Source organism: Epinephelus fuscoguttatus, linkage group LG22, assembly GCF_011397635.1.
Source record: "Epinephelus fuscoguttatus linkage group LG22, E.fuscoguttatus.final_Chr_v1".
Taxonomy (NCBI): Eukaryota; Metazoa; Chordata; class Actinopteri; order Perciformes; family Serranidae; genus Epinephelus; species Epinephelus fuscoguttatus.
In genome coordinates this window covers 22709761-22727486 of record NC_064773.1, presented here as the reverse complement: position 1 = coordinate 22727486, position 17726 = coordinate 22709761, and the positions used below count along the sequence as shown (strand labels likewise).

Here is a 17726-nt window from a genome sequence, read left to right as displayed (position 1 = left end):
TCAATCTCTCGCTCTTCTCCTCTGCCACCTTCTGCTCTCCATTTCCTCGTCTATTTTCATCACTTTGGTGGTGCTAATGAGGCTAGACTTGACTAAGTGTTGTGAACATGCTATTATGTGTCTTCTGCTTTGTTTTGTTCCCTGGTGTTTCATTTTGTTCCATGCTGCACTGGATTTTATTCTGTGACTGATTGTTGTTTAGTCAGATCAGTTTTTTTTCCTTGAGAAGCATTTATGACGTGGGTAAGACATTAATATAAATGTTCTCATTGTTCTGATCTTTCTCCGCTTCTTCTGCATATTTATATCTTTTCTTTCATTTTTCTCTTTTTACCTCACCTCCTCCCTTCTTCTCCATAACACTCCTTTCCTTCTCTCCACCTCTCGCCTGCTTTATTCCTTTATCCCGTTTTCTATTTTCTCCCTTCTTATGCCCGCCCTCACTCACTTCCTCTCTTTGTCAAATCCTATATGTCGGATCTTTGATCAGCTGAGGCAACAGGAGGAAATCAACTCTCACTCCTTCATTATTCATACATTCTCCTCTTCTCCCGCCATCTGTCCATCCGCTACATCTGACCCAGCAAGTAAGTGCAACTGGCCCGTTTCACCCACATGAGCGAGCAGACACGCGGCGCACAAACACGAAATCAGTGTCTCTCTTTCGCGGCCAGGTGTCAACAGCCTCTCGTTCTCTTCTTCTTTGTTCACTCCGTCTCCCTCTCTCCCTCTCAGTCAGCTGAATCAATAGCTCCTCTTCACCTCTCAGTCCATTCTATTAGAGACAACAATAGCTCCACGCTGGACTAAGATTGCCTCCTATTGTGGCACCGGATGTCTATCAGCGAGTTGGACAGAGCCAACACAACAATGCTGCGATGGGTATGTGAACGTGTGAGAGAGAGAAAGAGACGTAAGGACAGAGAAGAGAGAGAAAGAGGGAGAGATGACAGGTCAAGATAAAGGGCAGACAATAAACTGAAGGACAGGGCAACGATCTGTCATTCGGTGTGTGTATGTGTGTGTGAGAGGAGCAGAAAGTGATTGCATGAGAGAGATGACAGGCTGAGATAAGGCGTAGACAAAGGTGGAGACAATTATGGTTGTTCAGAGCTACAGGAGGATTGGCCAGATTTCATTCTGTTGCTTTCAAGTGTTTTTGTGTGAACATCTCTGGCCTAGTTTGAGGGCAGCAAACTTTAATGTGTATTGGCAGCACACAAAGGTAAAGTAGTACTCAAGTTTGAGACACAGTGGGACAACTGGTGAAGTTGATGGCAAAGGACTAAAAATAGGGTTAGTAAATAGAAACCTGAGCAGGGCTGGGTTTCAAACCTAAAGTTTTTTTGGGTACTGACCAAAAATATGACAGCTCTGTGAAGTTCTACATAGAAGTTGCAGAGTTTTGAGCTAAATGCTAATACTAAACAGGTATAATGTTCATCATGTTCAGCATCCTAGTTTAGTGTGTCAGCATTCTAACATTTGCTACTTAGCACGAAACCACAGACTGTATAAAATAATGGACCTAGCTACTGTGACAACACTCACTGGTTTGTGGACTCCTGTTATGAAGTCTTGAGTTTGGCATTTCAGCCGTCACCATCTTGGTATTTTTGGAGCCACAAGTGACCAAATTCGGACAAAGGGGTGGAGCTGTGGAGGAGTGAGGGGTGAATCTGACTCGACTGAAGCAACGCATTGCATTGAGACAGCCTATCACTCAAGTCGCCCCACGCCTAAATATGCCTGACTTTAAGTCTAATAAAATGTAACTGGGCGAGTTTAAAGAAAATTCACCCCCCTACAGTTGTCATGAGCCATAGACCCAGACTGTAAACATGTTTATTTCTGCTGTAATGTTGGGCATTTTAACATTGGGATCTATGGGGAATGACTCACTTTTGGAGCCAGTCTCAAGTGGCCACTTTAGGAACTCCTGTCTAGCCCTGTTTTCACTTGACACTTTGGGTATGGTACCTTTGGAACCAAAAGTAACCCTTCAGAACTGGTACCTAGACCCTGGGTCTGCTTCGCGTTTCCCCCGCAAATAGTACCCTTAATTATGGGCAGTGTTATTGTTACTCACTGCTCCATCAAGCACCCATTGCATTTCCTTAACACCGGTGACCCAGAGGGAAGTTCCTACTTCGTTTATCGTCCACAGAACAAGGTTGCACACCGACATTTTCAGAACAAAATACAACAGGCTGCAGTGAGAGTCTCTCTCCATGGGATATTTAAAAATCGTGGGTTTTTGTGAGGTTTGTTAGGGGTAAGGTTGATGGACATGTCATTGGGTATTTGGTTGTAAACTAAGTTCTGCACAATTAAAAAGTTTAAATGCATGATGACACAAGAAAAAACCTTGATAGGATCACCAAGTAGACTGCAAAACACCCTGAGGGGGACATCATGATAAATTTAATGACAATCCACCCAGTCTTTGTTGAGACCTTGAAAATAAAAAAATCAACCTTTTGGTGGTGCTAGAAGAAGAGCTGGTGGATCACCAAAGTCATTCATCCTCTGGGGACCATGAATATCTGGCCCAAATTTCAAAGTTGTTGAGATATTTCAGTCTGGACCAAAGTGGTAGACCATCCAACTGACACTGCCATCCCTTGAGGCACAATGCTGGCATGGCTAAAAATTCAAGCACCAAAACTGGCACTAAATGCTTGCCCAGATTTCTAAGATTTCTAATCCTCTTAACTTGTTCTTTGGTGAGACAGTTTCAGATACAAACCATAACTTTTGCCAATAACTAATTTCAGACTCTTTTTACAGCTGCTTATGTATCGAACCAACTGAATGAAAAAAGAAATGGAATTTTGCAGCTTTTTATAATTCTAACAATCAGGTATCAAGAAAAGTATAGTTTCGGTAAATGACAGAAACTATCAGCAACTTTCAAATACCCAGCCTCAGTGTACCCAAAACTACATCAACAAACTGCTATTACAGCCGAACACATTTATTACAATTATTACACTATAGTTCATCACAACCTTGTTGAGATCGAGCCACCACAAATTCAAACATATCACTCCATTACTGTGCCCATAGTTGGGTAATGGTGGACAGTGGGGACGTGTCATATAAACACTGTTTATTTTATTTATTTCCCCTCTGTGACCATTAATGTTTACAGGTCTATATTGTAGTCTCTGCGACCCACAGGTGATCATTTAATTGGGTCCCCAAAAAAATTCTCTTGTGAAAAATTGTTGTGTTTGTTGTTATAACTGTGGTTATATTCCTATATGTTGAAAATGTATCTGAATATTAAACAAATAAAACCCCATATCTGGCAACTTAATTGACAAAACCATAGATTCTACATGTATCTTTATATTCAGTTAATGTGCAAAACATTATACAAAAGTCACATCTTGAGTACATAGAGCACCAAAATCATCTACCCAGTATGAAGTAAATCAAATGTAATATGTTATAGTCGATTAAAATAGTAAATAAGCTACTGTATGACTGAAATACTTCAACAATTTAAGAAATATTCTTGTTCTGATTTTTCCCCTGCACAATAAAGAATCCATCGTGTCATTATAGACATGAGTGAATACAACATCTGCTGTCACCGCAGATGTTGTGATGCATATTTTAAATTCTGGCACATTTTATGAACAAAAAATATAAAGTTACTGTCTACAGACGGCCCTTGGGGACCTCCGTGCCCTGCCGCCGACACCGCAGCCTTAGCGCACAGAGCTTCAGAAAGCCGGGAATGAGGGCATCCGTGTGGGCAGGGAGGTGTCGGATCTGTGCAGAGCACGAGAACAAAAGTACCGACACATAACCGACAGTATGATAACAACTCCTAAAACACAAGATTCGCTAGATAGATACTTTCAAAATAAGTAAAGTCATGCCATGCCACAGTTTCCACAATTTGTTGTTCAAATTTAGCACTATTGGAGAAAATACCAGGGACGCATCGATTTTAATGCATCAGGGACACGGGATGCATACCTAGGAAATCCCTGTGTGACTGCACAGTATATTCATGCTTTGTTTCAATATCAGCAGACATACTGAAGAAGCTAGACGCCTGTATTTTTTAAGAGATGAGGAAAAGCTTGGCTGTAAAAAGCCTGTCAAAAGGTTCCTCCAATCCCTACCCCAATTACAGAAACCATGTTCTCATACATGTGACATTTAGGAAACCAGGTCAGCGCAGTGTAACCTGGCTAATGTGAATGTAAATGCACAACTGTTCCTTAGTCTGTCTCTTGGACACTTAACTCCGAGGAGAACACAGAGTCGGACATCTCTTTACACATAAGGAAAGATCTTGTACATCTTCAACACCTCCAAATTGCCTTATTCATAGCGTTTTCGTTATAAAGCGGTCTGTTTACCCAAGAGCAAACCAATAACGATTACTTAGAGTGGCAAATGTAAAAGCTTTTTTGTTATATTGCAAGGAAGTAAGTGTCTCGGAGAGTTAACCAGCACTTTGAGACTGCCTTGGTGCATGAATTGTGGTATATAAAGAAACCTGCCTTGACTTACACGACCCCTAACGTGATCAACACCACTTGCCCCTCCGCTAACAATATTTTCATCCGGCATAAGGTTGCACACTCTTTCCTTTATGCCATTCTTATTACATAAATGTCTCCTTCCATCCTTCCTGCGCCTGTTTCTCCCGCCTCAGCCTTTATTCTAACCTCTCCCCCCCAGCAGCTGTTACTGCCTCCATCTCCACTGACCTGCATGTAAGCCTGCTTGGCGAACATGAGATAACTTAATCCGTAAAAGAAAGGGAGATGAAGAGGAGGGAGGTATGTATGACTAAGAATTCCTGTAAAAAAATAAATATAAATATAGAAAGACAAAGGTGGAGGTGTTAGGTCTAAGTTGTTATCGAACACTGGCTACATTTACATGCACACCAATAAGGCTTGGAAGTCAGACAATACAAACACATGTACAAACAAGCTGTCAAGCATCACACACACACACACCAGCTGGCAGATCACTCCTCCCGTGTTTGTGTGAGTGTGTGTGTGTGTGTGTGTGTGTGTGTGTGTGTGTGTGTGTGTGTGTAGGCGGTGGATTGAGTGACAGCCCAAGGTGACAGTAGGGAACCCTTGGGGGAAACCAGAACAGGACACGGCGTCTGGTTTGCTCTGGCTACCGTCTGCTAGACGTCGGTCCTCGGACCCCTGTTCCCATCCGAGGGAGAGCTCAACTCGAGCTGGCACCGCAGAAACAGATGGTTACCTTGACAATGAGCAGGCGCACTCCGATTGGCTCGTGCTCCGAGGGAGGGGCTGCGGGGCCGCTCAAGACGTGAAGCAGCAGGAGAGGGAGCTGTTGGCCGTTTAATCTTTGAGTGTTCTAGATTAATTAATTGCTGTTTATTCATCTTGTTAGTGACTCAACTGCAGAGGGGTTTTTAAGTTTTTGTTAGGATTATTTTTTAGGCTTTTTTGCCTTTATTGGATCATGAAGAGGGGGAGAGAGACGGGACAACATGTAGCAAAGGGCCTCGAACCTTTGAGGAGTATTATAAAGTCTGTATATTTGTCCAAATTTGTTACATATTTAATAATAAATACAACCTCACATTGCGTCAATTACGTCAACACATTGACTCTGAAACTTTTGTCTGTCATTAAAGTTTTCGGAACAGGTTGGATATTTGAGTAGAACGATAAAATGCATCAAAGGCTTCTGTGCGTAAGAATTTTATATTAGATGACAGATTAGAAAAAACGCATACGAAAAATAGTCTTAGTGTGCAAAGACTTTTAGTAGCGTATACTACTGAAAACATGCCAAAGAATATTCTTGCAAGGCCATCTTTTAAACATTTCAGCCATGAAGTTCTTGGAAATAACAGAAAGAATATAAACATCCTTCATGTTCTCCATTCTGCGGCTATACATAAGAAGACAGGACACTGAAGGACACTGAAGTTGAATTAAAGGCTACAACTGTGTGTCTGATGAATAATATAAACATTTCCTTCCACGTTTGCAGCAGACGGGCACATTCGAACCCAAAAAAAGGGTCAGAGACATTTTCCTGTTGGACCCCCATTTGTCAAGACTGCCGTAGAAATATAATAAGTTCAGATCCCAGGGCGAAATTACATTTCTCAAAGTTAGGTCCTGGACTGGAAAAATGCATTTAAGAGCCCCTGCTGTAAAAAGGCATATCTGCAGAATTAACATAAAAGGCAGGTTTTCATCTGCTGGCTTTAAAACTGAGAGCCCTCGGGGGTGTGCTGGCGGAATAATGGACTTTTTAAACTTTTTGACTTCATTTCCCTCCCTGGGCATGGCAGGTAAGACACTGGCTCACTGACAGCACATAGGCGCTACACACTGAGAGCTGCAGAGCACTTTGAGCTGTCTATAGCGGTAAAATTTGACATAGATTAAATTACTGAAGCTTTAACTGACTGTTTTTTACTGCAGAGGTTACTCATATATTATGGTTTGAGATGAACAGAACATGTTTAAATCAACAACACGATATTGGGCAGAGATGACAGTTCCATTTAAATTCATTGAAACAGGCAGACGTGGAACCATTTTAACAAGTTAAATTAGCCAAGTTAGCCAGAGGCGCTGTCCAATTTAGCACAGTACAAGACTAATTGGCTGCCGGAGAGACTGGGGTAACATTGGGGTCAACTTAACAGAGGTGTGTCTCAAATGGGTAGACGTACTGATCTGTAGAACTTCCATTACTTTTTTATCCATTTATTTTATATTTAGAGGTAGAGTGTAATGGCTAAAAGCACTTTAATGGATCACATGGCTGAATAATCACCAACAATAATAAACACGGGCACATTTGAACAGGACTGCTGTGAACCTTTCCAGCCCAGTAGCTCAGGTAGTTCAGCCATGTTTTTTTGATCATGTCAGAGCGAGATGTGGCCACCGTGTGCACAGCCTGTTTGATGTGTAAATGGGGTTGTGGAGAGCTGTGTGCTGTTATCTTGTTGATCCTGTTGTAAACACACACACACACACACACACACACACACACACACACACACATACACACACGCTTGTCCACTTAAGGTCATGCCAGGACAGGATAAAGGCTGTCTTCACTCATTTAGCCCCGAAACTGTCACTCACTGTCTGCTAAAGCAATGGGAGGGGAAGTGTGCAACATGTTGTGCTGGTGTGTGGGTGTGAAGTCCTGGATTGCAGCCTAGACAACAGCTTTAATTTCATCAATAATACACACTCACAAAAATGTTGCTCTCCAGTCTCTAGCCATTAAAAAGGGGGACCCAAAGATGTAGCACTTCCCAACATTTTTGTGCTTTGGAAGTTTGAGGATTAACAGAAAATAAAAAAAGTTATTTGTACGTGTCAGTCTGATTTTGACAAGACTTTTGCTTGGGATTGACTGATTTTCATAAAACAGATCGCTCTAGTCATTGATTATGATAAGCTCAGCCACATTCAAAGCCACTGTAAAATACTCCATAAAGACACAGCTGTGACTGCATTACAATTTCAGTATTACTGCACCAATTAGTCAGCTTTTTCTCCCATTTTCATAAAAATGAACGTGTGTATTCAACACTGGAAAAACCCACTAAAAACAGACGTTAAGTCTCCTTCCCCATTGCCAGGAGACCAAAGCTAAAAACACAGCTCTGGAGCAGATGAGCATATCTTTACGTTTTGTTTTGTATTTTTACAGGTTAATGAAGAGTAGAAAGCAGCATCGAGGCCAGTGACAATGTTACGGTGGTTACTTCTTTTTATATAGCTCTTACCTATTCAGTCTCTATTTCAAACTTAGTGCAGAGTTATTTTGCATGATGTTTGAGCACAGCTTGGACTGATTTTGTGGTGGTGCGTCATTGCATCTCACTGGTAAAGTGGCTAAAATAAGCGTGTTCACCCAGGTGTGGTAGAAGTATTGCAGAATCAATTGACCCTGGTTTGAATGCCAAGTGGAACCTTTCCTATTACATACAAAAGCAAGATGGTAGCAGGTGTTAGTGGGCTCTATTGTCATATGGCAACAGAGCTAAAGAGGGCAACTGCCAGCTGAAGCTCGAACCATTTATCAGCTGCCAGGACGAGATCTGTCAGAAGTACGCAACACTGCCGTTCTGTGAATGCACACAAAAACACGAAGATGCAGCAAAATAAACAAAGAGAACCTGTGCGGATTTATGTTTGAGCAGCAATGGATTCCATGATGTCCTGTCGCTTCACTGGAGAAATACCTGTCGTTACTGCCACCCAATCCACCAACCCTCTATCTTCATCCAACGCGGACAAACTACACCAACAATCCATAGTAAGATAAGCATGTAACTTAAGCTAGTTTGCATGTTTTTAATTGTAGCCTAATATGCTCACTTTTATCTGGCTATGTCGTCGATCCTTAGCAATATCATTTTTGTGACAGTGTAACTTGGTTATGAAGCCAGTAACCAGAAATTCCCATGGCACATGTATGTTAACATGTTTGTCCGAGCGCACTTCCTTCCTAAACATTCAAACAGAAACTGGCAAGCCACCAAGAAAAAGACAATGAGGCTATTGACCGATATCGTCTCTTGATCACAGGCCTGCGGCCTCGTGCCTACGACCGAATCACAGCCGTGACGATATCACAGTACAACATCACGAGCTCGAGTGTGATATTGCCTTTATACAACAGTTCAACAGTTAAATAAACAAGGCTGATTAAGAAATGTTGAAAAATGAGGACAATAGATAATTTAAGCATTTTATTTGTCTTCCGCCAACAAAAATAGTTCCCTCAGGACTCTGCTGTCACCGTTGCTATGTAACGCAAACATGGTGCGCCAGGCACTTACTCTTTATACACATTCATCTGCACGTTTCCATTAATTGTGCAGCCGGTGAAATAAGTCTCTGGTGACTGCATGGTGGATTGTTGCTTCACAGGCACAGCCGACTCTGCCTTCTGATCTGACAGTATGTTGCTTTTCTCCAAGTCATTGAGCTCCACTGATGAAACACTGACAAACCTGGATGTGTGCTCAGATGGATTCAGCTTCTCCTCTCCCTCATCTTCCTCTGATGACCATTCATAACTTATTTTAGGAAATAAATCCATATTTTTGGCTGTTTGACAGTGGATGAATTAATTAGCCTACAATGCAACTGCTGACCTAACTGACACTAACCGTCAGTTTTGATTTGATTGTTGATTGCAGTCAGCTGTGAGGCGGAGTGATACATACACAGTGAAATAACCGTGATGTTGTACTCCAATATCATCACGGTTTTACTGTCTCTCGACCAATCAGATTGCAGGGCCGGAACTAACTGTTGTATAATTGAAATTGTATTATGGCAGACTTGTGATATAATCAAATATTGTACAGTTGTCCAAAGAATCAATATGATACTATATCATGATGAAACTTGCGATTTACACCTCTCTTAGGTATATTAGAGCCCACTGGGGTAAACCTCTGTGGCTCCATGTTGCCAAGAATTCATAAAGCACCCAGCAATCTCCACTGTGACTTTGTGTTGCTTGGCAACCACTCTGCTAATTGTTGCTGAAGAACTTCATTGCTTGGCGGAAGAATGATTATTTGGTTATTGAATTATGCACAACACACAATATACGAATGACTATCTATTAATAAATGATTGCACTTTTTTGTTGCTGCGCTTCTGTATGAAACATTGCTAGGTATATATGGTAATAGTTTTATGACAGCAATAAGCAACTTTAAGCCGTGGTTTTCCGCTCCGTGTCGCCCCTTAGCTGTCCTCAAATCACTGTACAACATGCCTTGTGTGGCTGATTGCTTAACTCTAACCCATGTACGTCTTATCCCAGCTGCTCCTTCAGAGGAGGGGGCTGCAGTGCTGCCAATTAAAACAGCAGCTCGTTAGAGAAGCCGCTTAAGTGAACTGACAGCCAAAATTGCCTGTTCACTTTTAGGTGGGAGAGAGGCGGTTAATGGCCAATTTACCGTATTCAAAATAAAGAAAACTTTCAAAATTATTTCCACTGTACACCAGGTAATTATACAAGATTGCAGGAAAACCACACCGGCTGTGTTTCATGGATGGAAACACAGCTTTTTTTCTTCACAAACTTCCCCAACCATGCGTTCAAACCTCCCATTTGTGACTCCGCTCTGCATTGTGATGCAATTAAACTCTTTCTAATATTTTACACAAATTGGTCCAAAACAAGTGGATACCAGTGTGTCACCAGTTCCAGCAGATACTGGTTATGTACTGGACGTATAAGGTGCTTAAAAGGCAGTGAGCAAATGTAATTGCGTGGGCAGACTCCCTTTCTCTGTAACCCCCAGACCTCCACCTTCAGGCCCTCAGTTAAGTGTAATAGTGTATAGTGGATGTGAGAGGGTTTGAGACGAGGTCAGAGCAAGGATCACCAACTAATTACGGTGCTGAGGCACTCAGCCTCCGTCAGATTGTTTAGAAAGCATTAGGGGGGAAACATGGGCTTCCCTGGTGCATTGCACGTAATTAGTTTGGAGCCAAGGTCACAAACAAACACAAGCGCGGGGACAAACAACATCCGTACACTTGCAAAAGCATACACAAAGACACACACTCTATTCTTCTCTCTTACTTCCTCTGCTCTCGAGCTTCTCTCTGTCTTGCTCTCTCAGGGGCAACAAGGCACGGCGTCTATTAATTTCCTAAATGAATAGCCGACCAATTGATAGTTATTTATGGATCATCACACTTTATGCACAACACATGCTCCTTACTATTAATTACCTTTAGTGTGGGACTAGGAGATATATTGAGTTTCACAATATTGAGTATGTTTTAAATGCCCAGATGTATTAGCGGGATGTCTACAGGTATCAGACACTTACATTTAATGCTTTTTCAGACCTTTTCAAGATAATTTAAGACTGATTTTTGGACTGATAACTTCTTGTTATGAAAATCTTAACTCATTTTGACATTAAGAAAATTAAAAGATGGATAAATGTTGGATGCAACTGAGATCTCTTAAGTCCATTTAATGACCTTTAAGGCCTAATATTTAGAAAACTGAAGACTTTTTCAGGACCTGCAGACTACAGCTTAGATTCCCTGCCCAAGCCCGAACCCGACTCGAACCAGTCCCAAATCCGACCCCACTGTCGACGGTGACAACGTGTGTGCCGGCTTCGTCGAGTGTACCAAGTGCAGCACGATGCTGGTATATGACAGCAAAATGACGGGGACCTCGACAGTTAAGAGACACATGACGAAGGCTTGCCATGGAAAGAAACAGAAGAGTCAGCCTTCAATGTCCATGTTCGTATCCTTAAAAAAAATGTCGAGTGCAAACCAGGCTCGTAATTACAGTTTAAGGGCCGGGTCGGGCCGGGCCGGGCTCGGACAGAACATGCACTGACTCGGGTGGGGTCGGGCTGGATTTTTTTGGGCCCAATCTAAACTCTACTGCAGACACCCTGATTAAACAACGTAAACAGATATTAGGCTGTTGAAACCACTTCTCTCAATAAAACTTCATGTCAACATCAAACTACGGGTGTTTTTTATCCCTAAAACACTAATTTCCATAAAACAATAGGCATATTGCCTGATCAATGCATTAAAGACTAACTGCTGTGGCCATCCTCCAAAGTGTTACTTTAGATTAGGGGCACTGACCCGACCAGGGAGACTTGGCAGATGCTTCTTTAACTGTGCCAGGAAACAATGATTAGAGTAGCTGTGCTAAAACATGGATCACAGAGACAACCAGTGACACCTCGGACACAACTACGAGAACCAAACAGACTTTTGGTATTAACAGTAAGTCAAAAGGTGCCAAAAATGTTGATACTTTATGATGAGAAAGAAAGTTTTCCACATGTCCTGACAGCAGAAATAGCATCTACGAAGGTAGAAACTGTTCTATTGCCTGTGAATTTGTGCTTTAATCCATCACAGAGAGATACGGTAAAAACATATTTTTAGGACAAAGGTGGAAAAGAGAAAGGTTGGTAACAATGGTACTGTTGAAGGCAAATCTACCACCAGCCAAGGCAGGCACATTTAGAATTGACAGATGGCTCAACCATGACCGCTGAGAGCGAGGCCGATTAAGAGAGCTTGTGGGCAAAAGGGTTTGGGAGGAAATGATGAAACAAAATGAAGTTTGGTGCTGTGGTCTGTATGCAATTATCTGCCCTCCAGACACCCAGACCTGCTTTAGAATATGCAAGACAATCACATTTCTTAAAACCCACACGAACAAGCCGTGTCATACATAATGCTCACAATGTTAGAGACATCCTGCAGGCATTACAACAGACAGAAATGTCAAACCACCACAATTCTGGAACATTCAACACTGTGTATAGAATTGATTATCTGTAGCTGTACATCACGCACACATGCACTGACATCAGCAATTATACAACTCTACATTGTTTCTGCTCAGTAGAAACTCCTCAATGGAAAAGCAAGGATAACATTTATGGTGTTAAACTCCATTACTGTCAGGATGCTGTTATTAAACAATATTCATAAGATACCTAATCTAGAATTTGGCACACAAGGTCTCTAAAAGGTATCTTGTTAAACTGAGGCATTTTCCTTGAACTTAGTGAACTGACACTAACTCAGAATAAAGCTAAGCTGTACAGACAAAGAAAACACACGTTTTCACACACTCTTTACAAGCACTTAGGGGCATAAATTTACCAGTGTAACTGTGAGTCTGCATGCAATACTGGGGCTCATATCCTTGAGGTCACCAGTGTTGTTAGACTTATACCCTTTTCCACCAAAATAAGCACATTTATGAAGGTTGTTTTAAACACATGAACACAGGAAAACTACAGATGTCTTTCCCATTGCCAGTAGACTAGAGTTATGTACACGGCTCAGCAGCAGACGAGTATGCCTTTCTGGGGGTGTGTGTGTTTCTTTCTGGTGTGTCACATTCAATGTCACAGACATGATGGGAAACAGGTTAATAAACAGTAGAAAGCAGCATGAAAGCCAGTGAACATGTCGTGGTGGTTACTTCTTGGTCTATATCTCTTACTTATTCGGTCTCTCTTTCAAACTTGGAACACACTAATTTGCAGCAATGTTTGACAATGCTTGGACAAAGACAGACGGTATTTTGTGGTGGTGCGTCATTGAATCTCACAGGTAAAGAGGCTAAAATAAGTGGGTTCACCTGGGTATTTCCATCAATGCCAATCGGAGCTGGAGCCAATAAATACCCTTGACTACTGCAGAGTCATTTGACCCGAGTGTGAGCTCTAAAATCAATGTGTTTGTATGATACCTTTTCAATTTTCAAATATTCCCTCTGAGTACACTAGATTGCTGTAACTATTTACCTTGCACGGAAGCTGGATTCTCACAAGCTCACGCAAGAATCCATCTTGTCAGGATTCAAGTTATCCGCACCAGACCAATCAGCATCCTGTGAGGAGCAACTGATAGCTACAGTCATGGTTTTGGTGTGTGTGATGACACAGAGAGGTGACTTGTTCAACAACAATGGCAGCTCCTACAAAAACTGAGCCTAGATGCTGCAATAGCATCAGTTAGAACAACACAGAAGGCTTTTCTCAATGAAAAAAGATACACTAAACAAAAATTTAAATGCAACACTTGTTTTTGCACCCACTTTCACAGGTTAACTTTTTATGCAATCAATAAATAAATTACCCTCAAAGTTTGGTCACAAAATTTGTTTAAATCCATGTTAGTGAGCACTTCTCCTTTTTCTAAGACAATCCAGCCACCTGAGATGTTACCCATGAACACTGTCCATTTCAATACATTAAGACTTTCCCAATGTTGTTTCCCTGAATTTGGCAGTATATCCAACCAGCCTCACAACCGCACAAGTCAGTTACAATGACAAACTGCTATCAAGTCAAGTGAGAACAATGAGCATGCAGATGAGCCTCCCTGAAGCGTTTCTGACAGCTTGTGCAGAAATTCTTCAGCTGTTCAAACTAATTGTTGCATCAGCTGTGTACAATCTTATGGGTGAAGACGTTGTGTGTAGAGGTCCTGAACTGGTGTGGCTATACGTGGTCTGCAGTTGTAATGCTGGTTGTATGTACTGCCAAATTCAGGAAATTTTTCTTATGGTAATAAAATATCATTAAGTTCACGATAGAACAGCTCTGGTGAGCATTTCTGAAGTGAGTATGCCAATGGCACACTCCCTCCAAACTTTCAACAACTGTGACATTTTGAGATGTGTGATCAAATTGCACATTTCAGAGTGACCTTTTATTGTGACCATCCTAAGGGACACCTGTGTAATAATGATGCTGTTTCATTGCCATCTTAATATACCACAACTGTCACAGGGATAGATTATCTTGGAAAGGAGAAGTGCTCACAAGCATAATTTGTGAAAAATGTATCTGTTGAGTGCATGAAAAGAGTCACAGATCTATAATTTAAACCTGTGAAAAATGAGAGCAAAAAGTGTTACATTCAAACTTTTGTTCGGTGCTCGTGTCCCAACTGGCTTTGGCTTCCGTGATAGAGGGTGGCAAACAGATGGTTCATCCAGTCACCTGCCAGTATATTTAGAAAGTTTCTGCCCTTTTCCAAACAGTTTCCAGTGGCAGTTTCTCAGATGGATGTGTGTAACAAACCATCTGGCGCAAAACAATTAATCATACAAAAACACATACTGACAATTGCATTTTACTCGTGCCCAAAAACGGGAGTGTGTATACCTACGCCAGCCCCCAGAAATATGTCGTACACATGTAAAAACTAAAGCTGTCATTAGAAAGAAGACTGCAATTTAGCTAGCTAATGTTCAATTAGGCAAAATCCGGATGCCAACAAGTGAATCACACTTCCTGGAATGTGAAACAGTTGCTAGTGCTGCTTATAAGACTGAGAATTAACCCCTTGCTGTGCAGCTGTACAAAACTTCCACCCAATTTCAGCTCAGTGTTTCAGATCAACGGTTTATGTAGGTGTGAGATTTCACCCTTGGGTTGTCATCCAATCCACCTCATATAAAACTGCAGGAATACTGTACTTGATATGCTGCGAGCCCATTGTGCACTTCCTGCCAAGTGTAAACAGGTGGAGAGCTGAGATAAACAAGTGGCAGTGAGAGGTGCACTTATCACTATTAAGACCAGATCAGAGACGCATGGATCCACACAAAACAAAGCTTTGAGAGAGCAGAGGAACTGTGAAGGGAGAGGAGAGGCATGGATAAAGGGGGTGGTGGGAGACTCAGCATGCACAGTCTGCTGGTGTGAAAGTATAAAACCATACATGGGCATTTTTAACAGACTTTATTCTGAGACAACCTACATCTTTTCATCGCACACATATGCTTACCTGGATGCCGTCCAGTAGTTTGCTCATGCACCAGAAGCTGTCAGCCTCAATGTTCCTCAGAGCCTCTTCCTGGAGACTGGACACGTCAAAGTTTTCCACTTCCTCCTCTAGAGAAGAGAAAGGAGAACAGAGAGAGTAAAAAATGAGGAGTGCCAGGGAAAGAGATGGACAGAGGAAAAGAGACGGGTGAAAAAAAATGGAAGAAAAAATTTAAGTAAGGTGGAAAGAGAGAGAAAGAAGCACTTCAGGTACTTCTACCGGTGCTGCAGGGGCTCTGTCGTTAGCCCACCACTTAAACAGGGGAACAAGAACATCAAGGTACAGAGGGAGGACACTTCCAGTGGGTAGAGTGGGAGCAAGTAGAGAGGTAAAAGTGGTTATGAAAGAGATGTATGCAAAGGTACAAAGATGCTGACAAATTAGGAGCACAAGAGTAAAGACAGGATGAAGCAATGGAGCAAGTGTGGCAGCTGAATGTGTGGGAAGAAGATAAAACTAACAGAGCAGCCAAATCATTACCATCTCTTAAAAAAAGTGGTTCAACCTTTCTCCATGGCTACTTTGAACATTTAGAAAATGTCAGACAGGCTCCACGTGCATGGTATAATGTGTACTTGTTATATTGCAGATACTGAGTGTGTTCAACATATTTTCTAGGAAAAACAAAAGAAGTGATGCAACTTTATCCGGTCTTGGAACTTGCTGAATTCAAATTACCGCCCCGAATCAGGTCATTAACTATTAAAGAGTTGCTTTTACATTGCCAACGTAATGGTAAATAATATATTTACCTACACTTGTATAGTACCTTTCTAGATTTCCAACCACTTAGAGCGCTTCTACACTATGAGTAACATTCACTCATTCACACACACATTCACATGCAGGTGGTTGAGGCTGCCACCTGAGGAATCACATTCTCACAATATTTTATATTTTCTGCTACATTTTTGTTGGTATTTGTTTACATTTTAGGGTTTCATTTTCATTTCATTGTTAATGTACTTTGTAAACTGCTATAACTATGAGTACAATGGCAAATGTGAAAAGTGAGTAAAAGAAGGAAATAGGGCTGGGCAATATGGTCTATAAATAATACTGCTATATTTTTAGGCAATATTGTAATACACAGTATACATCTCAGTATTTTGAAATCTCCTCTGAACTACTGTGACTACTTAAATACTAAACTACTAAATATAACTACTGTCACAATACAGTTAATAAAGTGCTATTACAATAAAGTGAAATAAAGTAGGGTTATAATGAAGTTTATTAAAGTACTGTAATAATAAATGTAAATACTGTTATAATAAAGTGACACCAAGTACTCTTATAATGCAGTTAAATGAAGCACTGTTATGATAAAGTAAAATGAAGTACTCTTATAATAATCAAATTTAATGACGTACTGTTGTAATAAAGTAAAAAAAAAACTTTTGTTATGTTAAATGAAGCACTGTTGTAATAAAGTTAAACAAAGTACTGTTGTAATCATGTTAAACAAAGTAATGTTTTAATAAAGTTAAATAAAGTACTGTCGTAATAGAGTTAAATAAGGCACTGTTTCAATCAAGTTAAATAAAGTACTGTTGTAATAAAATTAAATAAAGCACTGATTTAATAAAGTTAAATAAAGCACTGTTGTAATCAAGTTAAATAAAGCACTGTTGTAATAAAGTTAAATAAAGCACTGATTTAATAAAGTTAAATAAAGTACTGTTGTAATCAAGTTAAATAAAGCACTGATTTAATAAAGTTAAATAAAGTACTGTTGTAATCAAGTTAAACAAAGTACTGTTGTAATAAAGTTAAATAAAGCACTGTTTTAATCAACTTAAATAAAGTACTGTTGTAATAAAGTTAAATAAAGCACTGATTTAATCAAGTTAAACAAAGTACTGTTGTAATAAAGTTAAATAAAGCACTGTTTTAATCAAGTTAAATAAAGTACTGTTGTAATAAAGTTAAATAAAGCACTGCTTTAATCAAGTTAAACAAAGTACTGTTGTAATAAAGTTAAATAAAGCACTGATTTAATCAAGTTAAACAAAGTACTGTTGTAATAAAGTTAAATAAAGCACTGTTTTAATCAAGTTAAATAAAGTACTGTCGTAATAAAGTTAAAGCACTGTTTCGATCAAGTTAAATAAAGCACTGTTGTAATAAAGTTAAATAAAGTACTGTTGTTATAAAGTTAAATAGAGCACTGTTACAATAAAGTTAGATGAAGTACTCTTATAATAAGGTAAAACAAAGTGCTTTTATGATAGAGTTAAGTGAAGTTAAATAAAGCAATGTAATAACAAAGTTAATACATTGATGATACAACAAAATTTACTAAAGTACTGTGATAAGTGAAATAAAGTTAAAATACTGTTACAATATATAAGT

The 17726-nt window shown here is 40.3% G+C and overlaps 1 protein-coding gene across 2 annotated transcripts in view; it reads right to left on the bottom strand.

Moving 5' to 3' along the window:
- The window catches only part of tbc1d22a (TBC1 domain family, member 22a), a 198895-nt gene that overhangs the window by 83668 nt on the left and 97501 nt on the right, over window positions 1-17726 (bottom strand). For both annotated transcript variants that reach the window (XM_049567332.1, XM_049567331.1), the window contains exon 10: window positions 15333-15439. In XM_049567332.1, the coding sequence (XP_049423289.1) occupies window positions 15333-15439 (107 nt within the window). The remainder of the gene's footprint in view (window positions 1-15332; window positions 15440-17726) is intronic.